Source organism: Callospermophilus lateralis, chromosome 1, assembly GCF_048772815.1.
Source record: "Callospermophilus lateralis isolate mCalLat2 chromosome 1, mCalLat2.hap1, whole genome shotgun sequence".
Lineage (NCBI taxonomy): Eukaryota > Metazoa > Chordata > Mammalia > Rodentia > Sciuridae > Callospermophilus > Callospermophilus lateralis.
This window is the reverse complement of record NC_135305.1, coordinates 117033533-117059784: the sequence shown is the minus strand read 5'-3', so window position 1 is coordinate 117059784 and position 26252 is coordinate 117033533. Positions and strand designations below refer to the sequence as shown.

At 45.2% G+C, this 26252-nt stretch overlaps 1 protein-coding gene across 2 annotated transcripts in view; it reads left to right on the top strand.

Moving 5' to 3' along the window:
• Window positions 1-26252, top strand: part of Ap1b1 (adaptor related protein complex 1 subunit beta 1) — a 61088-nt gene that overhangs the window by 20641 nt on the left and 14195 nt on the right. The window contains exons 3-12 of one of the 2 annotated variants that reach the window (XM_076837404.2): window positions 3053-3158; window positions 6562-6697; window positions 7258-7503; window positions 8312-8502; window positions 9310-9531; window positions 12488-12608; window positions 13611-13706; window positions 14952-15067; window positions 15405-15570; window positions 25932-26030. In XM_076837404.2, coding sequence (XP_076693519.2) covers window positions 3053-3158; window positions 6562-6697; window positions 7258-7503; window positions 8312-8502; window positions 9310-9531; window positions 12488-12608; window positions 13611-13706; window positions 14952-15067; window positions 15405-15570; window positions 25932-26030 — 1499 coding nt within the window. The remainder of the gene's footprint in view (window positions 1-3052; window positions 3159-6561; window positions 6698-7257; window positions 7504-8311; window positions 8503-9309; window positions 9532-12487; window positions 12609-13610; window positions 13707-14951; window positions 15068-15404; window positions 15571-25931; window positions 26031-26252) is intronic. The other variant, XM_076837405.2, reaches the window with a different exon arrangement.

Sequence of the window (26252 nt, the reverse complement as noted above, 5' to 3'; positions counted from 1 at the left end):
TCAGCAATCTCATTTGGGGGTAGGGGGCCTTGTGTGTCTGGTCCTTATCCATGGGCACATGTTTTCCATGGTTGTAGTCAGAGTTCCATCCTGTTTTTCACATAATGTTATCATAAACATTTCCCAACAGTTCTAATGACTCAATATTAAGGCAGTGGAGTTGCTGCACTAAAATATGCTAAGTAGGCTTATGTCGTCGGAGATTTTTTTCCCCCTGTTTTTAAGGAAATGATGGATGTTGTTGTGGCTGGCAAGTGTGCTTTAACCCTGTAAGCATCTCTCTGGCTGGCCCTTCCTCTCCATTCCTTCCTTGCAGGTGCTATTGACACATACCTACTGACCAGATAGTCTTTTTTATTTTTTTAACATTTATTTTTTAGAAGTAGTTGGACACAATACCTTTATTTTATTTATTTTTATGTGGTGCTGAGGATCGAATCCAGGGTCTCACCATGCTAGATGAGTGCTCTACCGCTGAGCCACAATCCCAGCCCCAGATAGTCTCTTATTGAATCACATGAGTCAGGTCCTAAACTCTGTCCCTCAGCAAGCATTTTATTTATTGATCCAGCCTGTTCTGTTTTGTTGTAAGAAACAGGTTCTCACTATGTTGCCCGGGCTAACCTTGACATCCTGGGCTTAAGTGACCTCCAGCCTCAGCCTCCTAAAAGCTGAAACTACATACTTGCTGGTTTTTATTGAGTACCTCCCATGTGGAGGGAAAGAGACCTGACCTGGCTTTGCTTGAGGTTGAACTGGGAAGATAGTCTATGAAGTAGCAGCCGTGTTGAAGGGTGGGGGTACAGAAGGCTGTGGAAGTACTCCAGGTAGAAAAGGGTGTGGGAAGGGGAGGGAGTAAATGCTCTACCCATGATTCATCCAGGAAAGGAAAGCAGTTTCCTTGCTGAGGAGCTAGAAGGGGCCAGAGAGGCATGCAGGAATCAAAGAGCTTCACACCATGTGTAGCAGAGTATCAATGGTGGGGTTTTCTTCTGGGGAAAATGTCTGGAGAGAGATTCCTGGGTTCAGATTTCAAATTTGACATCAGTGGGGTGTGTGTGGTGCAGTGCTGGAGATCTAACCCAGGGCCTCGCATGTGCCAGGTAAGCACTCTACCACTGGACTATATCCCCAGACCATTAGTGATAGATTTTTTTTATATATATATATATATATATTTCTTTCTTTTTTTTTTTTTGTTTTTTAGTTGTAGATGGACATAATATATTTATTTATTTATATGTGGTGCTGAGAATCGAACCTAGTGCCTCACACATGCTAGGCAAGCACTTTACCACTGAGCTACAACTCCAGCCCCAGTGATGGTTTTTAAGCAAGGTAAAGTCCAAGGCAGATTCTAATAAAGGATTAGAGGGAAGTGGGGAGACAAGGACCACAGCTCTGATGAGACCTGATGGCACCTGAGCCTGGCAGTGGTGGGGAGTAGCTTTGGGGAGAGAGAATTGAATGCCTTTTATGTGATTGAGGAGGTAGACTTGATTGAGGGACCCAATAGACAAAGGATACATTTCAGAGGCAGTCAGATCCCAGGGTCACCCCTCAGCCTTCTTGGGGATGAGACCCATTAATTAATGGCGGTTGTACTATATCTGGCCACTTTGAGTGAAAAGCAGGGGCAGCCCTGCAGAATAGTCTAGGGTCAAGATCATCATGTTCTGTTGGATCCCAGAACAACCAGAAGCCCTCCCCTCACTCTCTTGCAGGAGAAAGGCACATGTTCCTTGATAAATTTGAACTGCAAGATCTGCAGATTCTTCCGACTCCATTGAGCAATATCCTCAATGCAGCCTTGCCCCGGGGTTGTGCTATGTGATTGTTCTTAATTAACCATGTTTGCTGTCTCTCATCTTAGGTTCTCTTCTGAGCACCGCATTGTCCAGTCATGATACAGAACCTACTGGTTTCCCTTTTTCTCATTGTAAACCCACCTAGAACTTTCTCAGCATTTTCTTCCACATTATAGTCCCTGCTTCAGTAAGAATCCTGAGAAGGAAGTCCAGGATTCTTACTCTACAAAAGAGGGATCTAAAGGCAGAGGGTCATGTGGCAGAATAACAACAGCTGCCACCTTTAGCATAGACCACCAGCAAGGCACCCAGCAAGTGTTTCACCTCTGAGTGTTAAATGGGAGAATTCAGCACCCTATTCAAGGGAGAGAGAAGAGGCCAGGAAACAGGTTCAGAGGGGCAAAAAGGAGTGTTTTGAGTTAGGCCCAAGCATAGGGGTTTAGAGCAGACTTAGGACAGACCTGGTTTCAAATCTTGGCCCTCCTATCTGGTAGCTGTGTGTAAGTTACTATACCTATTACACCCACCTGTAAAATGGAGTGTGAGTTTGGAATGAAGAGTTGGCATGAAGACGAATGAAAAAGGCATGGGAAAAAGTAAGTGTGGTACAGGGCTCAGAGAAAGGCTCAGGAAATACATCCTGTCCTCCTAACCTGCAAGGAGGTCCTGACTGGCTCTCTGTGGAAGATCTGAAACAGCCCTACTTCCTTGTTTCCTTTTTCTGTATTATCAAGTTCTTAAGAACAATTGATTACATGTTGGGGCAGCTGAATTCCAATTTTCCAAGCTGAGCAATCACTTGTGGCTCAGGAAGTGAAACCCTGAGCAAGCTGTTTGAACTCGAGATTCTAGGAAAACAGGAAAAGCCTACGTGTGGGATCAATTCCTCCCCTCTCCCCAGCTCCCCCCAGTCCTTGAGCACCCAGTCTTGAGGGCGTCTGGTTCAGCGAGGGACCTGAGGAGAACTTTGCTTTCCTTTTCATTTTTCGCAGTCTGGCTGAGCAGACCCTGCTTGCCTGTTTTTTGTCCCCCTCAAGATCATTGTAGTCTCCACAGTTCCTTTCGTTTGGTGCAGTGTGACACTCCAGTCTTCCATCTTAATAACTGTCACTCCTCACTGTCACCTATCCCACCTAAGGCCAGGGGCCTAAAGCTGCCCTCTGCCTCCCTGCCATTCTTGGGAGTTTGGGGACAGGAACTTATCCCCTGGGGATGGATCATTCATGCCTTCCTACTTTTCTTAGGGGAGATCTTCGAGCTGAAGGCAGAGCTCAACAGTGACAAGAAGGAGAAGAAGAAGGAGGCGGTAAAGAAAGTGATCGCATCGATGACTGTGGGCAAAGATGTCAGGTGTGCAAGAGTAGGCTGGGTGGCAGCCAGGTGCTGCTGACGGGAGGGTGGAGAGCTTGGGTTCAGGTCAGATTCCTCCTTTAGTGTACCTAGAGACCCATACAGCTCCTTTTGTGAACCTTCTTTCCAAACAGGGTTTTGTTTGCACAGGAGTCATGAGCTCAGACGCTGATGGGTCAGGTGATAATAGAATGAGTGAAGTGTACTGGGTTGAAAAGGCAGCAGGTGTTGGAGTGGGTGTGACGTGAACATTCGCAGAAGCTCCAGAGGTTTGTTGCTAACCAGGGAAGATGAACCCAGTGTGGCCAGGTCTTCTGGGTTTTAAAAAGAACAGGAAGTCTGGATGTTTTCATTTTTTAAATCACCAAACGATAGTAAACAAATATAGTGTGGTTCAAGCAAAGCACACCTACAGATTGGATTACTCTAATTTGCTGCCAGTGTGCAACCTCTGGTTTGCACCTGAGTTGGAACAGATCTCATGTAGAAATAGTGCCACATTGGGCTGGGGATGTGGCTCAAGCGGTAGCGCGCCTGTCTGGCATGCATGCAGCCCTGGTTCGATCCTCAGCACCACATACAAACAAAGATGTTGTGTCTGCCGAAAACTAAAAAATAAAAAAAAATAAAAAAGAAAGAAATAGTGCCACACCTTTGCTCCAGCTTTTCCAGCGCCTGGAATGCCTGTTTTCTCAGCTTGTTTTCCCATCTTTTAAAGCCCATGCAAGGTTCACCTTTTCCCTGTTGCCTTCCCTCATTGCCCAGGGTCCTGTTATAAATTCAGCTTTTGCTCTTTGTTCCTATCACCCAGCACTGATTCTTGACTATTCTTATTACTGCATGCACCTGTGTTTTCCTGCCCATCAGATTGTGAAATCCCCAAAGACAGGGATGGATTTTATAACAACTTAATATTTGTACGGTGCTTGAGAGTCTGCACAACACTTTTGGATATGATTTCTCAATAGTTCCTTACAGTTTTCATTGTAGGCAATGATGTTCTTACTGTCAGAGAAACAATAAAAAGAAGGAAGAAAATGACCATCTAACGGTCATGTGGTTAGTGGCAGAACTAGAACTGAAACGCAGCCCTTCTGAAATTCAAATCCAGGCTGCTTTTGCCCAGCTTGTGTCTCAGGCCTGGTGCTGATGTGGAGCAGCTCCCCGGCATAATGGTCCCACAACATGATGACACTGCCCTGGACTTCCCCCACAGATTGCCCATCCCATTGCTATCCTCCACAAGGCCCTTCTGCCAACACTCAAAAACTCTTACCCAGAGACTTGAGGAGGACGTATATATTTTTCTGCTGGAAAACTGGGCCTTCTTCCAGGTTCAGTTTGTCCCAGAGCAAAGCTACTCTCCTTCAACTAGAATACTACTGTCACCTCCTCTCGGAGGAAATATCTTTGTTCCTCCACCTCCGAAGAGCTTCCTTTGCTGATGTTATGGGCCAGAGAGAAAGCCAGGCTCATCGGCACTTCCCCCTCCTCTCCTTGCCCCCTGTTCTTCCTGATGTGTCATCTCCCAGGGTGGTGTAGCATCAGTTTTAGCCTGGCAGGACTCCTGCCTGTGGGGGCTGAGGAAGTTCTCTTTGACCTTTTATGTCTCAGTGCTGCCATGTCCTTGTCAGTAAAAGCATAAGAAATGAGAGGGAAGGTGATGGTTCCAGAGACAGAAAATTGACCTCTAACCACATTTCATTCTCAAAAGGGCCTGTGAATCTGGAACCATTGGGCACCTTGTTGTGAAGGGCTCTACCCAGTCTAGCAGGGATCAAGAGCACACACTTTGGAGTTAGACCTGGCTCCTTAGGCAGGTTAACACTTACGAACCTCAGTATTGTTGTCTGTAAAATGGGACACTCCTTGGCTTCTTGGGACACTAAATGAATTGAAGTATGTCAGAACCTTAGCACTAATCATCCTGGCATGTAGCTTGTACTCCATTCATGCTTTGCTGGTTCTTTCTTAGTGGGTGCCAGAGCTGGCCTTTGTGAAAGCAGCACATTCATCCCTGCTTCCCTATGACCCTCTAGAACCAGCAGCCCAATATAAGGGGCCCTGTTAAGTACAGAGGGGAAAATAAGTGTTTTCATTTACATAGCACCTGCCAGATACGGTAAGTACATTGTCTCATTTAATTCACTAGGGCCCTGTAATGTGAGATGGGGTTTTTGTTGTTGTTATTATTTTGTTTTTTAGTGGTTGTGAGCTTTTTGTTGTGGTGGTGGTTGTTGTTGTTTTTGCAATGCTAGGGCTTGAACCCAGGACCTCCAGTGTGCTAGGCAAGCTCTCCATCACTGAACTACATCCCCAACTCCAAAGTGAATTTCTGCTGCACCTTTCTTGCAAATAAGGAAACTGAGGTCCAAGGGCTGGAGGAAGCTTCCTAGTGTCATACAACTAGCAAGAGGCAGAACTGAGGGCTGGGGATATAGCTCAGTAGTAGAGCTCTTGCCTTCCATGCTCAAAACTCCAGGTTTGATAACCCAGTACTGGGGGGAAAAAATTAGGGCTGTCACTTAATGATAGAGCACTTACGTAGCATGCCCCCCAAGACTCTGGGTTCAATCTCCCGTGCCACCAGAATAAAAAGCCACAAAGCAAGAGGCAGAACTGGAACTGGGTATGGTGTAATACCAGGTACTCAGGTGGCTGAGGCAGGAGGGTGTCAAGTTCAGAGCCAGCTTTAGCAATTTAGTGTGACCCTGTCTCAAAAAATAAAAAGGATGGGGGTAACTCAGTGGTAGAGCTCCCCTGAGTTCAATCCCCAGTATTAAAAAGAAAACAAAAATATATACAGACCTAGGTTTAACAGGCTCCAAAGCTCATGTTTGAGGACTTTTTGCTTTTAAAATTACCCTTTGGGGCTGTGGTTGTGGCTCAGCACTTGCCTAGCACACATAAGGCACTGAGTTCGATGCCCAACACTACATAAAATAAATTAAATAAACAAAATAAAGTCATTGTGTTCATCTACAACTAAATATATATTTTTTAAAAATTACCCTTTGACCAGGCATGGTGGCGCACACCTGTAATCCCAGTGCTGAGGCAGGAAGATCATGCATTCAAAGCTAGCCTCAGCAATTTAGCAAGGCCTTAAGTATCTCAGGGAGACCCTGTCTCAAAATAAAACATAAAAAGGTCTGGGAATGTGACTCAGTGATTAATTGCCTCTGGGTTCAATCCCTGGTACCAAAAAAAAAAAATAATAATAATAATAAAATTGCCCTTTGGGCTTCTATTTCTCCTATCAAGTGTTCAGGGACCAGCATAGCTAATACCCTTATTTTATCAGAAGTTCTGTTTATCTTTCAGCTTCCCTCTTGCCCTCTGTCTCCCTCTTGCTCTTCCTATCTTCAGCCTGCTCCATACTGACATCAGTTTGTCCTTTCAGTGCCCTCTTCCCCGATGTGGTGAACTGCATGCAAACAGACAACCTAGAGCTGAAGAAGCTGGTGTACCTGTACTTGATGAACTATGCCAAGAGTCAGCCTGACATGGCCATTATGGCTGTCAACACCTTTGTGAAGGTGAGCAGGAGCTTGGTGACAGTGGGTGCTCCCTGCTCCGTTTCCCCCATCTCTTTGGGGTGTTGTCCTGTGGCCCTGAATAGAAATATTCTAACCCCTTCCCAGATCTTCACACTGCTGCTTCCTTCCTGTGCAGGCTAAGGGCCTCTTCCTCCAGCAGAGGGCTCTCTTTCTCTCTGCATGCACACATACAGGAAAATCAGGGTTTCCTAGCAGGGTAAAGACTGAGGGTCATGGTGCTAGTGGTTGTGGATTTGAGAGCCTTAACTTCTTTACCTGTGAAATGGAGCCAATATTGTATGTTTGCTGGGAGGATCAGAGAAGACTGTATGCAGAGTTCCTATACAGCATCTGGCAAGGGCTTGGTGTCTATTGCATGGCGTTTACCTGCAGTGCTGTTGATTATGGTTGGTGGTTATTACCCATAGATAACCCATAGTTATCCCATAGCAACTGCCAGATGGTTCTCAGCCGTAAGCTCAGAGCTGCAGGCCAGGAAGAACTGGAAGCCACATGACTTGTCTTGTTCCTGCCCCTGACCAATGGTTCCTTCCCCTCAGGACTGTGAGGACCCCAACCCCCTCATCCGGGCCCTGGCTGTGCGGACCATGGGCTGCATTCGAGTTGACAAGATCACTGAGTACCTGTGTGAGCCACTCCGGAAGTGCCTGAAGGATGAGGATCCATATGTGCGCAAGACAGCAGCCGTGTGTGTAGCCAAGCTCCATGACATCAATGCCCAGCTGGTGGAGGACCAGGGCTTCCTGGACACCCTTAAAGACCTCATCTCTGACTCCAACCCCATGGTAAGTCAACTGCCACTCACTCAGCCACTTTCTGGGTTGCCAGGGAAGACCTTGGCTTGACAGTCTGCTGGGCAGTCTCTTGTTCTTAGAAATCAGAGTTTTGTTGAGTGCCATTGTTCCTGTACCTTGTGGTGGTTTAGGAACCATCTTTGCAAGAGACTAGATCTGGATTCTCTTCTGTGTCCTCTACTAGCTGCCTGAATTTGGGCAAGCTGCCTAATGTTTTGGAGCCCTCTTCATCAGTAAGATGAATCTAATTCTCTATGATGGCAGGAATGCTGGAAGGTAATGGTCATGGCTTGCTACGTAGTGCAGTTGGTACTAGTGTCTTCTTCCCCTTCCAGTCATTGTCATCATCACTATCTCCTCACCAAGACCATATATAAGCTGTTCTTTTCTGTTTCCGCATATCATCCAGGGATTATAGAGGGTTGCCCTTGGAGTGGCATAGTGTGGAAGACAGAACACTAGAATGTGTCTGGGTGGTGATGGCAGCAGTTCACAGCTGTGGCTGGTAACCAGGTTGTTGTGTTAGGTAGCTGGAATGCTTTCTGCCGCCAAGCACTTGAAGCTGGGGCTTTCTTGTTCTGTTTTGTTTTGTGCAATATGCTTATTTTATTTTAGTTGCAATTTGCAGAGGCATCGACAGGGTGAGTGCCTGAAGTGGGCCTCGATGAGACTTAGACCTGCTTGCGTGGTCATATTCCTTTCAGGGTGTCCCACTTCTGACTAGCTAGTGTCATTAGCCCCTTTGCCCCCTGGCCAAGTACAGTGTCCCCAGGCTCTGCCCTTCCATCCTCTCAACCAGGTGGTGGCAAATGCTGTGGCTGCCCTCTCAGAGATCGCCGAGTCTCACCCCAGCAGCAACCTGCTCGACCTGAACCCACAGTCCATCAACAAGCTGCTGACAGCCCTGAATGAGTGCACTGAGTGGGGCCAGATTTTCATCCTGGACTGCCTGGCCAACTACACACCCAAGGACGACCGTGAGGCCCAGAGGTAAGCTGGATGACCCTTACCAGCCCACCTGAACTTGATCCTGTGGAGGGTCCAACCATGAGCTAAGTGGGCCCCTTCACAGGGCTTTTCCCCTGGCACCATCTCTAAGTACCTTTCCTCGAGGGAGCCAGCCCACCCTTCATGTCTCTAGAGCCAGGCGGTCAGTAGTGTGGCTACAGGTAGTCAACTCACTTCTTGCTGTGGTTACAGAAAGGGCCTGACCTGAGAGCTGACAAGAACCTCAGTCACCTCAGCTAGATAACGTCAGAGCTATCTTGAGTGAAGAAATCAGCCATTCACTGAGTTTTCACAGGGTGCCCTGGGCAATGCTGGACCCTCTGTACACATAGATAATCTTTAGAAACTCTGTGAAGGGTACCTTATTATCATCTGCCATCTTGCAGATGAGGAAACTGTGGCTTAGAGAGGGTGCAGGTACCTAGCTAGGACTCATCTGACCCTTGGTCTCAACCAGCATGACATCCTGCCCCATTTGAATGTCCTGGTAGTCGGGGGGAAAGGAAGGAGCTGACTTTTGTCTCATCTACTGTATGCCAGGCACTGCCCATTCTTTTTATGTGTTATCTCATGTAAGGGCCCCAGCAACCCTGTGAAGTAAGCTTCATTGTCTCAGCTTTATAGATAAAGAAACTAAGGCTTAGAGTGATGTGAGCCTGCTTGGTTCAGTGAGCAGGCACCATGACCTAGATCTTCCTCCTGTTAAAAGACATGCTATCTTGATAACTAAACAGAACATATCCCCTGTCTATCTCTACTCTTTGCCCTGCCGGAACTGCTGGACCCCAGCATCTGTGAGCGGGTCACACCCAGGCTCTCCCATGCCAACTCTGCTGTGGTGCTGTCTGCTGTGAAGGTGCTCATGAAGTTCATGGAGATGTTGTCCAAGGACCTAGATTATTACGGCACACTGCTCAAGAAGCTGGCCCCGCCCCTGGTCACACTGCTGTCGGCTGAGCCAGAGCTGCAGTATGTGGCCCTGCGCAACATCAACCTTATCGTGCAGAAAAGGTACAAAGGCCACCACACACATGTTCAGCGTGCACTCCTGGGAATGGGCTCTCAAGCAAAACTGACCTGTTACTATGCAGGAAATCTAAAAAATCCCTTAAACCAGGGGTTATCAGCAGAGCACGTTTAACCCCAAGGACATTTGGTGGTGTCTGGGACACTTTTGGTTGTCCCAACTGGATACTGCTAGCATTTAGTAGATAGAGGCTAGGAACACTGCTCAGCATTCTACAGTGCTGGATAGTCCCCCATGACAAGAAACTATCTGGCCCAGAATGTCAACAGGGCCAAGTCCTTGAAGCCCTTGCCCCTTCAGGGAGCAGGCTCGGTAGAGGTTAGCATGGGGCTGCTGTGTGTGTGTGCGCGTGCGTGCATTTTTCTTGGGGACAGAATCCATAGGTCTAATCAAATTCTCTTGAGCTTAGAAGCCTTGGAGATGGTGAGGCATCAGCCTCTAGGCCTGGGGAAGGGGCAGAGCAAAGTCATCACCATGTCCAGGTGCCTCTTTCTCTATTCCCTGAGAGAATGACTGCAGTAAGCTTCTGATCCCAAGGTAAGGGGTCTGCAACCTGGGATTGGCAGGGGCTGAAACACATTGAATAGACCCCTCAGAAGGGGTCTCTGGAATGATCTCCTTTCTGAGAAGTGACTGTGAGTGAAGGAGTCCTGAAGCTCTGAAGGGTGGGATTGGCCTCCTGAGTTCTACCCCCTGCCCTTTAGGTCAAATGATTTACTCAACAATCAGGACTTGGCAGTAGCAAATGACCATAGAGCATTCACATGTTACAGTAGCCCCATTGCTGGGAGCAGGGTGCACAGAGAACAAGGGCTTATAGTCATTCTCTCGGAAGGTGGTACACCCTCTTTGTTGTAGTTACAATCTGGTTCTTAGTATACTCTTGGGGATCCAGAGATATCAGTGGAACTGGGACATTTGTGAAGATTTGGGAAGTAAATATGGGAAAACTTTCCAAGTACCTAAACATAGCCATCAGACTAGGGTGTTAAAGTTGCAGTTAGGGTCTTTACCTGTCAGAGCCCTTGGGTTACTGGATTTAGTAAGGTGTAGGGACTTGTAGATCCAGATCAGCATGAAGGGCTCCCTGTGCCATATTTAACATGGTAAATCTCTTAAGAAGTTGTCCCTATTGTGCACACCTGGCCTAGCCCAGCCCTGACACATGGTTAGGCAGCTTTTACCCAGTCCTGCTTACAGAAATCATCTTCCTGCTGCCCAGCTCCAGTCTTGCCTCCTCTCTGTAGCAGGACAGAGGCTCCTGGCTTGGCCAGGATCTCCTGCAGTCTATGTGGCAGCAGTGAGTGCCTGGGCTGCTCCTCTTTCTGCCCTGACACCTCCCTTCTTTACCTTCTGTCCTCATCCCTTTTCCTGATGATAGAAAAGGTTTTGTTAAATTGTCATTTTGTGTTTCTGTATTGGTTTCTGTTCTAGAAAAGGCAAAGGAGTAGGCGTTGGGGTGGTGACTCTCATCTTGCTCCTACCCTTGTTAGCATGTGACCTAGTATAAGCCTCACAACCTCACTGAGGTTCTCTTGACTAAGAAAATTGCAGTGGGTGGTGTCAGTTGAGGTCCAAAAACCATTGCATTTGAGGGAGGAGCAATGATAAATGTGGAAGTGTGCCTATGATCCCAGCAGCTCGAAAGCCTACAATAGGAGAATTGCAAGTTCAAAGCCAGACTCAGCAACTTATCCAAGCCCTAACCAACCCAATGCGACCCTGTCTCTAAAATATAAAAAATGGCTGGAGATATAGCTTAGTGGTTAAGCACCCCTGAGTTCAATCCCTGGTATCAAAAAATAAAAATTAAAAAGTGAAAGTGCTCAGCTAGTGACAGGTCCTGCCTAGCAAGTGCCTTCTCTGAGGCAGGAGTCCATCATGTTAGATGCTTCCTGACTCATAAAACCAGCAGATTGTGTAGATGTCTGGGACAAGGCACCCAAGACCATGTTCAGAGATTTACCAGCAGGTTTCCTGGGATTCAGCATATAGTTATGCTTCTGGGTAAGATCTGTTAGAGTGGCATGTGAAGACACACAGCTGGATCATAAGGGGATAAATATTTCAGAGTCTGGAGGAATCCATGAGGGATTTCTCCTGGTCCCTCCCTCCCTTGGCAAGTCGGATAGAGCATACTCCACCCCAGTAACAAAGTATAGGAACACGTGCCAGGTGTGGTGGTGCATGCCTGTAATCCTAGCAACTTGGGATCAGCAGGAGGATTGCAAGTTTGAGATCAGCCTCAGCAATTTAGCAAGACCCCAGGCAACTTAGTGAGACCCTCTTTCAAAATAAAAACACATATATGTGGTTTAGTAATTAAGTGTCCCTGGGTTCAATCTCAGTATTTAAAAAAAAAAAAAAAAAGTACAGGAAGACATGGAATATTTCTGCCAAGGGCAGCCTAAGTGAGACAGTTCACAAGGTTTTCATTGAGGGCACCCACCAGTTTCAGACTCTAAGAAGGAAAGCAGGTGTTAGGCATAAACCATATTGTTTATACAAATGGCCTAGGTACAGTCAACCACCTTTATCATTCAGAGAATTGTCGCCATATGCCAGGCCTTTCTGAGATTAGCAGACACAAGCCTGCAGCATAGAGTTTTCCTGCAGTGTCATTCCCACTTCACAAATGAGGAAATAGAGTCCTGAGGTCACAAGCTGGGTTTGGAACCTTTGCCCAATAATTGCTGCCTTTGAATATGAACTGTCTCTTGCTGTATTTCCTCTCCCCTTCCTGAGGTGTGGACAGGCAATAACCAGGCAGAACTTTGCTCAGGCTTTCCCTGGGAACATACAGCCACAACAGTGGCTTTGCTTCCTTGAACATCAGACTCCACCTCAGACCCCAGAAATGTCTCAGCATATGTGGAGAGTTTTTTTTCATGGGGTTCATGCCTTGCTTTCTGCTCTCTGGGCATCCTGCCCTGCCACCAGGCCTGAGATCCTGAAGCATGAGATGAAGGTCTTCTTTGTTAAATATAATGACCCCATCTACGTGAAGCTGGAGAAGCTGGACATTATGATCCGCCTGGCCTCCCAGGCCAACATTGCTCAGGTGAGCATAGTGTGGTTGTGCAAGGCACAGGCTTCCATATCAGATAGCTACCTCACCTACTAGCTCTGGTCTTTGGGTCAGTTGATAATTCTGTGAACAGTTCAGAATAATGAGAATATTAACCATGGGACCTGGAGCTTCATAAGCAAATTTTTTATTTTTTTAATATTTATTTTTTAGTTGTAGTTGGACACAATACCTTTATTTATTTGTTTATTTATTTATTTTTCATGTGGTACTGAGGATTGAATCCAGGACCTTGCACGTGCTATGCGAGCACTCTACTGCTGAGTTACAACCCGAACCCCTTTATAAGCAGATTTTTAAAAACTTTGATATTATGTTGTTAAAGAATGTTCTCCCAAGCCAGGCATGATGGTGCATGTCTGTAATCCCAGTAGCTGGGGAGGCTGAGACAAGGGCATTGCAAGTTCAAAGCCACCCTCAGCATTGCTGAGACCCTGTTTCTGAATAAAATACAAAATAGGGCTGGGGATGTGGCCCAGTGGTTGAGTGCTCCTGAGTTCAATCCCCAGTATCCACCCTCCTACAAAAAAAAAAGAATGTTCTCCCAAGCTAGTCATATACATCTGTAATCCCAGCTATTCAGGAAGCAGAGGCAGGAGGATAGCAAGTTTAAGGTTAGCCTGGGCAATTAAGCAAGGCCCTATCTCAAAATACAAATTTTAAAAAGGGCTAGGGTCTATCTCAGTGGTAGAACACTTGCCTATCATGCCTGAGGCCCAGGCCTCAACCCCCAGCACCAAAAATTAAGAACAAAGTAGTAATTGGATATGTTAGTTAGATCATCCTACAACAAGAATTGTCTGATCTTGCCTTCCTTTTGGGGCACCTGGGTCTCTCCCTCCCCTGAGTGTTCCACCTCGTGTAGGAGACAGAATCCTCTCCTTCTGAGAATCTTCGCATTTTTATTACCCAGGAATGTTCCAGATGGTTGCCCTATCACATTCCTTCAGTCCATTTTCTCTGTTTGGGTTACAGGTGTTGGCAGAGCTAAAAGAGTACGCGACAGAAGTGGATGTGGATTTTGTACGGAAGGCTGTACGTGCCATTGGCCGCTGTGCCATCAAGGTGGAGGTGAGGAGGTTCTGGGACTCCTTCCTTAGCTGAGCGAGGAAAAGAGAGCTGAAACCAATCTGATCCTAGCAGTATCAACTGACTGCTTGTGGTCTAGGAAGACCTCAGGGTCACCATAGGAGCCCCCAAGACACCCATTATACAGATCCATTTGGGTTCCTTCTTTGTAGTTTCCTTTAAGCCTTCCAGTTGCTGCAGATTAAATTAACACATCAGCCAGGTGCAGTAGTACACGCCTGTAATCCCAGCAGCTCAGGAGGCTGAGACAAGAGGATCAAGAGTTCAAAGCCAGCATTAGCAATGGCGAGACACTAAGCAACTCAGTGAGACCCTGTCTCTAAATAAAATCAAAATAAGGCTGGGGATGTGACTCAGTGGTCGAGTGCCCCTGAGTTCAATCCCCAGTACCCCAAAACTAAAAAGAGACAAAAGAAAAATTAACACATCATATCATGGTTCACCTGTAGCATTAGCTAAAACAATGGGGCAGCCACCAGCTGGTGGTAGCCCTGGTAGGTTTAACTTCATTTCACAGAGCATTGGAGCAGGGGCTCTGCCTTTCTGATACTTCAGTACATATCCTGATTCAGCTACCCATGGATCTTTCTCCAAGCTGCCCAGACTGCTCCAGACCCTGTGTACTGACATTTCACCTCTTCCCATTCTCTGCCTAGAGAGGTATTTTTTGACTACCAAGCTGGACTCTCCTTAAATGAGTCCAGTGGTGTCTAGAGGATCTCGAATCAGCTGATCACCCCCAGGCCAGACCCTTAAGTCATTTGGAGGCATTTCCCCTTGATGCTCATGATGGCCATCCTAAGAAATCTCTTATCCTGGGCCGTCAGCACAGAGTGTGGGGATAAAGGCAGAAGGACTGGCCCACACAGACTGTGAGTGGGTTTGATAACAAGAATCCACTTAATGAAACAAGGAAGAGTGGTTAGGTAAGGCTGAAGCGGAGTCACTCTGCCCTGAGGGCTTGGCCTGGAAGTCCTCCCCACTCTCAGGAGTACTTCCCCTGGCTTCTCCATAGTCTCATCCTATCTCCATGTCCCTGCCCTCCCAGGACCATCATTTCGCACTCATTCTCTACCTTTGTTCCCTACCCCATTATCTGAAGGAGTCTGTCCTCTTGTGTTGTAATGAGGAAGGTGGGTGGGGGGTGACTTGGGCTTTTTGGCCCAGCAGCTCTATTGGAAGTGGGGTAAAGGGACCTTGCCCAACCCTCCTCCTCTTTCCACGCAGCAATCTGCCGAGCGTTGTGTGAGTACGCTGCTTGATCTCATCCAGACCAAGGTCAACTACGTGGTCCAGGAAGCCATTGTGGTCATTAAGGACATTTTCCGCAAGTACCCTAACAAGTAGGTACCACCTATCCTCCTAGTGATGGAGCGATCTGGCTTTGCCTGTGGACAGGGTGGTGGGAAGGTAGAGGAAGGAGGGGCCTCTCTCCTCCCCTCTTCCTTCTGCCTCTGTTGTTGTTGAAGTATTCTTGGAAGAAAACTTTATTTTTTCTTGTTTCCCTTAAACTGGCCCTGCTCTGCTCCCCAGGCCAAAATGTGGTAGATACAACTCAAATTCCCATTCCTCACCATCTCCTAGGGACTTGTTGCCTGTCTCTAGCCTCCAGTGGCCCTCCCCACAGGGTAAGCCAGGTTTTCTCAGTGCTCACATGCTGCCTCCTTCCTTCTTTTCCAGGTATGAAAGTGTAATTGCCACGCTGTGTGAGAACCTGGACTCCTTGGACGAGCCTGAGGCCCGAGCAGCTATGATCTGGATCGTAGGCGAGTATGCTGAGCGGATTGACAATGCGGACGAGCTACTGGAGAGTTTCCTCGAGGGCTTCCATGATGAGAGCACCCAGGTGAGCTTTCATGTGGTCAGTGCCCAACTGGACATGAGTCATGACCAACAGCTCAAGCCCATCCTTCCCTGAAACCCACCCCTCATACTGCTCTGCCTATGTGGGCAGACAGCGACAGTGGATGTATGGAGGTTGGGTGTGGTCATCTTTCTTCACCCATGACAGTGCCTCAGTGGACATGGGAGATAGTCCACAGTGTCATGCATGAAAGGTAGACAAAGGTCTCTGGGGTTGTTTTTTTGTTTTAATTTTTTTGTATTTGTAGATGGACAATACCTTTATTTTATTTATTTTTATGTGGTGCTGAGAATTGAACCCAGTTCCTCTCACATGCTAGGCAAGCACTCTGCCCCTGAGCTACAGCCCCAGCTCTGGGTTTGTTTTAATTGCATATTTATCTTTCTATAGGTAATCATTGAGTTGGTTTAAAATTGAAAAGGTATGGAATAATAAACAGTAAAGTGTTCCTTCCACCACTTTTCCAGAAGCCAGTAGTATTCTTGGTGTCTTGGGGATATTTGCAGAGGTTGTTTAGGAATGCACCAGCAGATGCACACCCCTACATGCACACACATGCTCACACATGGTCCATTCTCACTATTCATGGTATTTGTGGGTTTGTTTTTTGGCGTGGGCTCACTCTCGTCCATTGAGGAAGTCCACGAACAGGGTAGAGGAGAGTGTGGTTGCAGAGTCACAAATCAAATCCTACGGAGACCAAGCAGGAAGCAGGTCTAATTTTATTGTGCAATTATGTATACTCGGGCAGTAGCTAAGCAGATTACAGGCAGCCACCAATACAGTTTCTTGCCAACTTTCCTTGCGGCGACCAGTTGAGGAGCGAGCTGCGGAGCAAGCGCTGTGACTGCAACACATGTAGTCTTATATCCAATGCTGTGCCTACGGGGTGAGCGGTTTGCTGCATGAGGGGAGTGGTTTGCCACTCAGGCACCCTTAACGTTTGCCACGCATGCAGTACTCCATGCATTTGTCCCCACAATTGATTTTTTGTTTTTGTTTTTGTTTTGTTTTGTTTTTTGTCATTACCAGGGATTGAACCCGGGGTGCTTAACCACTGAGGCACGTCTCAACGCTTTTTAAATTTTTTTGTAGTTTGGTACAGGGTCTCACTAAGTTGCTTAGGACCTCACTGCATTGCTGAGGCTGGCTTTGAACTTGTGATCCTCCTGCCTCCCAAATCGCCAGGATTACAGGCATGCACCACTGTGCCTGGCTGGCATTTGTGTTCTTTAATCATTGCAGATGCTGAATTAGTAAATACTGAACATTTGCTTTAAAAAGGAATATAGTTAGGTTTTTGAAAGTGTCTGGATACATTTTTGTCAGTCAATATATAACATTGTCGGGCTGGGGATGTGGCTCAAGCGGTAGTGCATTCGCCTGGCATGCGTGCAGCCCAGGTTCGATCCTCAGCACCATATACAAACAAAGATGTTGTGTCCGCCGAAAACTAAAAAATAAATATTAAAATTCTTTCTGTCTCTCTTAAAAAAAAAAAAAAATATATATATATATATATATATAACATTGTTTTTGTATTTCTGTTTAAAGACATCTTATTTAATATATATTATCAATTCTTTAACATTGAGTTTATGGCCAACACCACTGTAACTCGTGCCTGAACAGAACTTATTTGGCATGGATGTTTTATGCATGAGGCACCTCACAGCTTTCTTGTGCATAAGAACATGAGGCAAATACTTCAGCACAGCATTTGGGGGAAATTTTAAATGAAAGACTCAAAAATGTGAAGAAAAAAAAAAAAGCACTAAACCTGGGAAAGATGCTTGTTTACAGTCTTTTTTTTTTTTTTTTTAGTTGTTGATGGGCCTTTTATTTATGTATATGTGGTGCTAAGAATCGAACTCAGTGCCTCATGCTTGCTAAGCAAGTGCTCCACCACTGAACCACAACCCCAGCCCTTGTTTATAGTCTTAAGAGCTGAAGTGAGAAGGCAGAGTGCTGCCTTGTCCAACCTCCATTTGTAATGTGTGCATGTTGAGCAGTTCCGAGTTCTTACTGCTCTGCCTGAATCTGCAGGTGATTACAAAAGCACCATGAGCATTGATTTGGGGGCTACAAGTGGATTTTAGCCAAGCAGGCACATTCACAAACATGGACTCTGCAGATAATGAGTATTGTGTGTGAATTTATTTTCCTCTCATTTATTTTTTAAACACCACTGACAGGACATTGTGCAAATTCAAGTTATTCAGTGCCTTGCCTTTTCCCCTTAAAATATATTTGAAGGCCATGCTGTTATTCATCAATACTTTGTTTAATTCGAGAAGGCAGAGAAGGTGACCATTTGACGACTTTTTTTTTTTTTTAAAATGGGAATTGAACTCGCACTTGACCTCTAAGCCAGCCCTATTTTTGTATTTTATTTAGAAACAGGGTTTCACTGAGTTGCTTGGCTCCTCACTTTTGCTGAGGCTGGCTTTGAACTCGTGATCCTTCTGCCTAAGCCTCTTGAGCCACTGGGCATTTGACTCTCTTTTAAGCAGTACTGCGACAGCTAGGCTGTGTGATGCACAACTGCACATAAATCTGGAGAATAATCCTTAAGCAGAATGCTTAGAGAAAAGGGCTTGTGCATTTGAGATTTTCATAGCTTTTGCCCAATTTCCCTTAGTGTAGAGATTGTACTGGTTTACTTCCCACTTAAGATGATGATATTGCCCCTTCCTTACCTCCTGACCAGCTGACTGCATCCTCACACCTTTTTCTGCCCATCTGATTGTAACCTTGTAGTTTTGTGTGCATTTGTGTTATGAGGTCAGGCATTTGTCAATGGTATTTCCATTTCTGTGAACATGTGCCTTTAAATAGTGAGCCTGGTGGGGGCAGTGTAACCCAGTGGGTCCAAATGTAGGCCTTGGAATTGGAAATCCCACGGTCCACACCTCTTGTCTGCCCCTTCCTGGCTTGATGCTTTTATGCCTTATTGCTTTTCTCTCTGAGCCTCAGTTTTCTCTTTTATAAAATAAGGATCATTAGACTTTCCCTCATTCTGTTGCTGTAAAAGTTATGAGATGTCTTGTGTAGTGTCCTTCAAACGTGCCCAGCTCATAACAAGCACTCATTAATAAAAGTATTGGTTTGGGCAAGAACTGTTTTCAAAAGCAAACTGGTCCAGGGAAAAACAGGACTGACTGGTTCCTGTAGCTGACATGTCCTTTCAGCACAGTCCCTTCCCACACTCCTGGCTGCAAATGCTTGAGTGGTGGAAGTGGGACTGTCTCTGCAACCCTCGGGTGGCTTCTGCCTTGGACAGGCTTCCAGGAGAGGGGCTACCAGGGTTCAATAATTTCTGGTCTCTGTCCTTACAGCTTAACGATGCCCATGAAAAGAGAATTTTCCCCCTCCACAGTCCAGCCAAAGTCCCCAAGGCCTGTTTGCATTATCCTAAGCCAGTTATTGTGGCTTCAATACTCCAGGTCCTGTAGATGCTTATCTCCATCTCTGTAGATTGAAAGGAGTTGAGAGAAAGCAGTTCTCTGAAAGAAAGCCAGCATTTCTTTTGCCAGAAGACAGAGAAGATGCCCGGTGAACAAAAACAGTAGATGTTCCTCACAGAATCCTAGCAATAATTCCCATGGTCAGTCCTGCTCCCTGCCTCCAGGCTGTCTTAACTTCAGCACCTTGTCCGTCCGTTATCTCTGAGACACTTAGCGTGGCCTAGGATGGTTTCTGCCTCTGCAGCCAAGTCCTACCTGGCGTGGCCTGTAGAGAGGGAATGACTTTGCCCAGATATTCCAGTAAATCTTTTGCCGACCTCTTCTCCCTCAGCTAAGCCTGCTGAAGAGCCAGGATTAGAGAAGCCAAAGGAAAAGGAAAAGCTGAGCCAGGTGTCTGATGGGGCTCTAAAATTGAACCCAGGCTCCTTCCCTCTATGTGGCCTGGGGCATGTTACTTAAAATTAGCTAAGTCTATTTCCTTGTCTTTAGCACAGTGCTACCACAAAGATTGCAGGATGCTGTGTGTAAAATGCCCTGTCCAGTGCTCAGTACACCATAGCTAGGAGTGGGGATGGTGTTTGCACCCTGGGTTCCCAAGACATTTCAACACTCTTTTTAAGAATACTTGTTTAGGGCTGGGAATATAGCTGAGTTGGTAGAATGCTTGCCTCACATGCACAAGGCCCTGGGTTCAATCCCCAGCATCATAAACACACATACACACACATACACACATACACACAGGCACACATAACAAAAATACTTGTTTAGCCAGGTGTGGTGTGCTCCTGTAATCCCAGCAACTTGGGAAGCTGAGGCAGGAGGATTCAAGTTCAAGGCCAAAGCCTCAGCAACTTAGCGAGGCCCTGAGCAACTTAGTGAAACCCTCTCTCAAAAAGGATTGAGGATGTCACTCAATGGTAAATCACCAGGTTTAATCCCCAGTAATCACCTCCCACATGCACACACACAAAAAATACCTGTTTAGTGCCGCACAGTTTTGGAACTCGGCTTAGATTGTCTCAATCTTCTCATCTTGGCTCCTGGGCTTTTCTAGCTATGGAAGGGGAAGGAGCTCAGAAAAATCTTGGCCAGGGTGATACACGAGCTCTGCCTGCATTCATTGCATCCTTGCTGGATGGCGAGGGCTATAGCACCATGACAAAAAGGCTGTCCTGAATATGCAGGCTCACTGGGCATAAATGTGTCCAAAGAACAGAGCAGGGTCCTAGGGTTATGGACAGAGCACCCTCTGGCAGCAGAGAACAAGGCAGACCTGAGCCAGAAGTCAGCAGCCCTGACAGTGATGAATTGTTCCAGGCAGCCAGCTGACTGGGTTGGGGAGTACTTGTAAAGAGTCCCTGTGTAGTGGTAGTGACAGCAGTGGTGATAATTGTTGTATATTAAGCAGAATACACACTAGCTTCTTTTTTTTTTTTATTGGTTGTTCAAAACATTACAAAGCTCTTGACATATCATATTTCATACATTAGATTCAAGTGGGTTATGAACTCCCATTTTTACCCCAAATACAGATTGCAGAATCACATCGGTTACACATCCACATTTTTTACATAATGCCATATTAGTAACTGTTGTATTCTGCTACCTTTCCTATCCTCTACTATCCCCCCTCCCCTCCCCTCCCATCTTCTCTCTCTACCCCATCTACTTTAATTCATTTCTCTCCTTGTTTTTTTTCCCCATTCCCCTCACAACCTCTTATATGTAATTTTGTATAACAACGAGGGTCTCCTTCCATTTCCATGCAATTTCCCTTTTCTCTCCCTTTCCCTCCCACCTCATGTCTCTGTTTAATGTTAATCTTTTCCTCCTGCTCTTCCTCCCTGCTCTGTTCTTAGTTGCTCTCATTATATCAAAGAAGACATTTGGCATTTGTTTTTTAGGGATTGGCTAGCTTCACTTAGCATAATCTGCTCTAATGCCATCCATATCCCTGCAAAATCCATGATTTTGTCATTTTTTAGTGCTGCGTAATACTCCATTGTGTATAAATGCCACATTTTTTTTATCCATCCATCTATTGAAGGGCATCTGGGTTGGTTCCACAGTCTAGCTATTGTGAATTGTGCTGCTATGAACATCGATGTGGCAGTATCCCTGTAGTACGCTCTTTTAAGGTCTTCAGGGAATAGTCTGAGAAGGGCAATAGCTGGGTCAAATGGTGGTTCCATTCCTAGCTTTCCCAGGAATCTCCATACTGCTTTCCAAATTGGCCGCACCAATTTGCAGTCCCACCAGCAATGTACAAGAGTACCCTTTTCCCCACATCCTCGCCAGCACTTGTTGTTGTTTGACTTCATAATGGCTGCCAATCTTACTGGAGTGAGATGGTATCTTAGGTGGTTTTGATTTGCATTTCTCTGACTGCTAGAGATGGTGAGCATTTTTTCATGTACTTGTTGATTGATTGTATGTCCTCCTCTGAGAAGTGTCTGTTCAGGTCCTTGGCCCATTTGTTGATTGGGTTATTTGTTATCTTATTGTTTAATTTTTTGAGTTCTTTGTATACTCTGGATATTAGGGCTCTATCTGAAGGGTGAGGAGTAAAAATTTGTTCCCATGATGTAGGCTCCCTATTTACCTCTCTTATTGTTTCTCTTGCTGAGAAAAAACTTTTTAGTTTAAGTAAGTCCCATTTGTTGATTCTTGTTACTAACTCTTGTGCTATGGGTGTCCTATTAAGGAATTTGGAGCCCAACCCCGCAATATGTAGATCGGAACCAATTTTTTCTTCTATCAGACGCAGAGTCTCTGATTTGATATCAAGCTCCTTTTCCTTGATCCATTTTGAGTTAACTTTTGTGCATGGCAAGAGGAGGGGATTCAGTTTCATTTTGTTGCATATGGATTTCCAGTTTTCCCAGCACCATTTGTTGAAGATGCTATCCTTCCTCCATTGCATGCTTTTAGTTATAACTTTGTGGATTAGTCTCTGTGTCCTCTATTCTGTACCATTGGTCTACCCGCCTGTTTTGGTACGAGTACCATGCTGTTTTTGTTACTATTGCTCTGTAATATAGTTTGAAATCTGGTATCGCTATACCTCCTGATTCACACTTCCTGCTTAGAGTTGCTTTTGCTATTCTGGGTCTTTTATTTTTCCATATGAATTTCATGATTGCTTTATCTATTTCTACAAGAAATGCCGTTGGGATTTTGATTGGCATTGCATTAAACCTATAGAGAACTTTTGGTAATATTGCCATTTTGATGATGTTAGTTCTGCCTATCCATGAACAGGGTATATTTTTCCATTTTCTAAGATCTTCTATTTCTCTCTTTAGGGTTCTGTAGTTTTCATTGTATAAATCTTTCACCTGTTTTGATAGGTTGATTCCCAAGTATTTTATTTTTTTTAAGGATATTGTGAATGGGGTGTTTTTCCTCATTTCCGTTTCAGAAGTTTTGTTGCTGATATACAGAAATGCCTTTGATTTATGCGTGTTGATTTTATATCCTGCTACTTTGCTGATTTCATTTATTAGTTCTAGTAGTTTTTTTGTAGACCCTTTTGGGTCTTCTAGGTAGAGAATCATGTCATCTCCAAATAGTGATAATTTAAGTTCTTCTTTTCCTATTTTTATGCCTTTAATTTCTTTTGTCTGTCTAATTGCTCTGGCCAGTGTTTCGAGAACTATATTGAATAGAAATGGTGATAGAGGGCATCCCTGTCTTGTTCCAGATTTTAGAGGGAATGCCTTCAATTTTTCTCCATTCAGAATGATGCTAGCCTGAGGCCTAGCATAGATAGCTTTTACAATGTTGAGGCCAAGTTCCTGTTATCCCTAGTTTTTCTAATGTTTTGAACATAAAGGGATGCTGTACTTTGTTGAATGCTTTTTCTGAGTCTATCGAGATGATCATATGGTTCTTATCTTTAAGTCTATTGATGTGGTGAATAACATTTATTGATTTCCGTATATTGAACCATCCTTGCATCCCAGGGATGAATCCTACTTGATCATGGTGCACAATTTTTTTGATGTGTTTTTGTATCCGATTCGCCAGAATTTTATTGAGGATTTTTGCATCTAGGTTCATTAGAGATATTGGTCTGTAGTTTTCTTTCTTGAGGTGTCTTTGTCTGGTTTCGGAATCAGGGTGATGTTGGCCTCGTAGAATGAATTTGGAAGAGCTCCCTCTTTTTCTATTTCCTGAAATAACTTGAAAAATATTGGTATTAATTCTTCTTTAAAGGTTTTGTAAAACTCCGCTGTATACCCATCCGGTCCTGGGCTTTTCTTGGTTGGTAGTCTTTTGAGTGCTTCTTCTATTTCATCCATTGATATTGGTCTGTTCAAATTATGTGTATCCTCCTGACTCAGTCTGGGCAAATCATATGACTTAAGAAACTTATCGATGTCTTCATTATCTTCTATTTTATTGGAATATAGGTTTTCAAAATAATTCCTAATTATTTTCTGTATTTCTGTAGTATCTGTTGTGATGTTGCCTTTTTCATCCCGTATGTTAGTAATTTGAGCTCTCTCTCTTCTTCTCTTCGTTAGCATGGCTAAGGGTCTGTCGATCTTATTTATTTTTTCGAAGAACCAACTTTTAGTTTTGTCAATTTTTTCAATCGTTTCTTTTGTTTCCATTTCGTTGATTTCCGCTCTGATTTTAATTATTTCTTGCCTTCTGCTACATTTGCTGTTGTTTTGCTCTTCCTTTTCTAGGGCTTTGAGATGAAGTGTGAGCTCATTTATTTGTTGGGTTTTTCTTTTTTTGAGGAATGACCTCCAGGCGATGAATTTCCCTCTTAAAACTGCTTTCATTGTGTCCTATAGATTCCGATATGTTGTGTCTGTATTTTCATTTATCCCTATGAATTTTTTAATTTCCTCCTTTATGTCTTCTGTAACCCATTGATCATTCAGTATCATATTGTTCATTTTCCATGTGATGTGGGATTTTTCCTTCCTTCTTTTATCATTGATTTCCAGTTTCATTCCATTATGATCAGATAAAATGCATGGTATTATCTCCACCCCTTTATATTTACTGAGGGTTGCCCTATGGCATAATATATGGTCTATTTTTGAGAAGGATCCATGTGCTGCTGAGAAAAGAGTGTATCCACTTGATGATGGTTGATATATTCTATATATGTCAGTTAAGTCTAGGTTATTGATTGTGATATTGAGTTCTATAGTTTCTTTATTCAACTTTTGTTTGGAGGATCTGACCAATGGTGAGAGAGGTGTGTTGAAGTCACCCATAATTTTGTGTTGTCGTCTATTTGATTCTTGAACTTGAGGAGAATTTGTTTTATGAATGTTGCAGCACCATTATTTGGTGCATAAATATTGATAGTTGTTGTCTGATTGGCTGTTCCCATTAACAAAGTGAGGTGGTATTGTACCCATTTTATAGATGAGAAAATATGACTCAAGGGACTGGGGATGTGGCTCAAGTGGTAGTGTGCTCGCCTGGCACGCGTGAGGCATTGGGTTCAATCCTCAGCACCACATAAAAATAAAGATGTTGTGTCCACCTAAAACTAAAAAATAAATATTAAAAAAATATATATATAACTCAAGTTAAATGGTAGGGTGTGGTGGCTCATGCCTGTAATCCCAGTAGCTTGGGAGCCTGAGGCAGGAGTGCAAGTTCAAAGCCAGCCTCAGCAGCTTTGCAAGGCCCTAAGCAACTCAATGAGACCCTGTCTCTAAATAAAATACAAAAACAGGGCTAGTGATGTGACTCAGTGGTGAAGGCCCCTGGGTTCAATCCCTGGTACCAAAAAAAAAAAAAAAAAAAAAATAGTAGTAATAGTTAAATGACAAGTCCAGGGTTATCTGGCTGGGAAATGATAGAATGAGAGTCCAAATAAGGTATAATCTGACTCCAGCTCCAAGTCAGCTGCCATAGTTGCCATTTTCAGAGCTCACAAGAACTCCCTCCCACCTCTTATTCACAGACTATGGGTAAATGACATCCTATAGGCCACTGGCCAGGAGCTCAGGCCAAGTGTGGAAGCCAGGTCCTGAGCTGCCTTCTGCCATAGAAACTGCCAGTTCACTGCTCCTCTCCCATTCTCCCAAATGTACTCAGATCACGGGGTCTCTGGATTGCTTAATCCCAGAAAAACACTGCATGTCCTTCATTCTCCTGCTGTCAGCCCCCCTGCAAGCCAGAGTGATTAAGCCATTCATGCCTTACTGGACAGGCCCAAGAGAGGCTACTACAACTGCTACTCCTGCCCTCTTATCCCAGAACTGGCAAATGAGATTGTGGCTAAGGAAGGACCATGTACAGTGACTTGCTCTTGCATGGATCTCTTTTCTTAAGTGGCTACTACATATCAGGCACTAGACTGAACTGTAACTAGAGATATACAGCAGTGAGTAAGACAGACATGATTCCTGCCCACAGGGAGCTCACAGCCACATGACAGCCTGATGGCCAGTGGCACCAGTGAGGTGGGTAGAGGAGACCATAGAAGTGTGAGCCTGGGGGTGGCATCTGAGGTAAGGAGGTACTGGCCAGGCTGAGGGTGGATAGAAGACCAGGCAGGAGTAATTCTTATCCTCTGGTGGGAGTGCAGCTTCTCCATGACAGGCTGGCTCTTTGGTCCTACTGACCTAGTCCCCCGGACTTCAGTGGCACTATTGCCACCTGTTTTCAGATGGTCCCCAGAAGCATACCAGCTGTGTTACCTTTTGAAGCTGCGAGCTTCTCATGGTATTGTGGGCCTGAAGCTGACAGATGCTCAGGAGCCTAGGCTGGGTAGCACCTTCCATCCCTCTTAGGTTGGCCAAATGGTCCAATCCCCAGCTCCTTTACTAGGCCCTCATTTGGTTTCCTACTCCCACATGAAGCCCACCCTTGTTCCCCTCTGTCTCCCTGCAGGTCCAGCTGCAGCTGCTGACAGCCATCGTAAAGCTGTTTCTGAAGAAGCCAACAGAGACCCAGGAGCTGGTGCAGCAGGTCCTCAGTTTGGCCACTCAGGTGGGTGTCTCAGGAGCCAGGCCTGGGAGCTAGTCTCACCCCAGAGAATGGCATCTGTGGGGGTTTGGTCACTGAGTGGTCCAAGATACCTGCTTCAGGGATCCCAGAGTTACAGACAAATCCAAGTGGTGGGGATCAAGTGAAGAAGCTGAGACATAATATAAATCAGGGGGATAGGGGCCATCAGAGGGCAGTGAGGCGGACACAGAGAGCAGTTGGGAA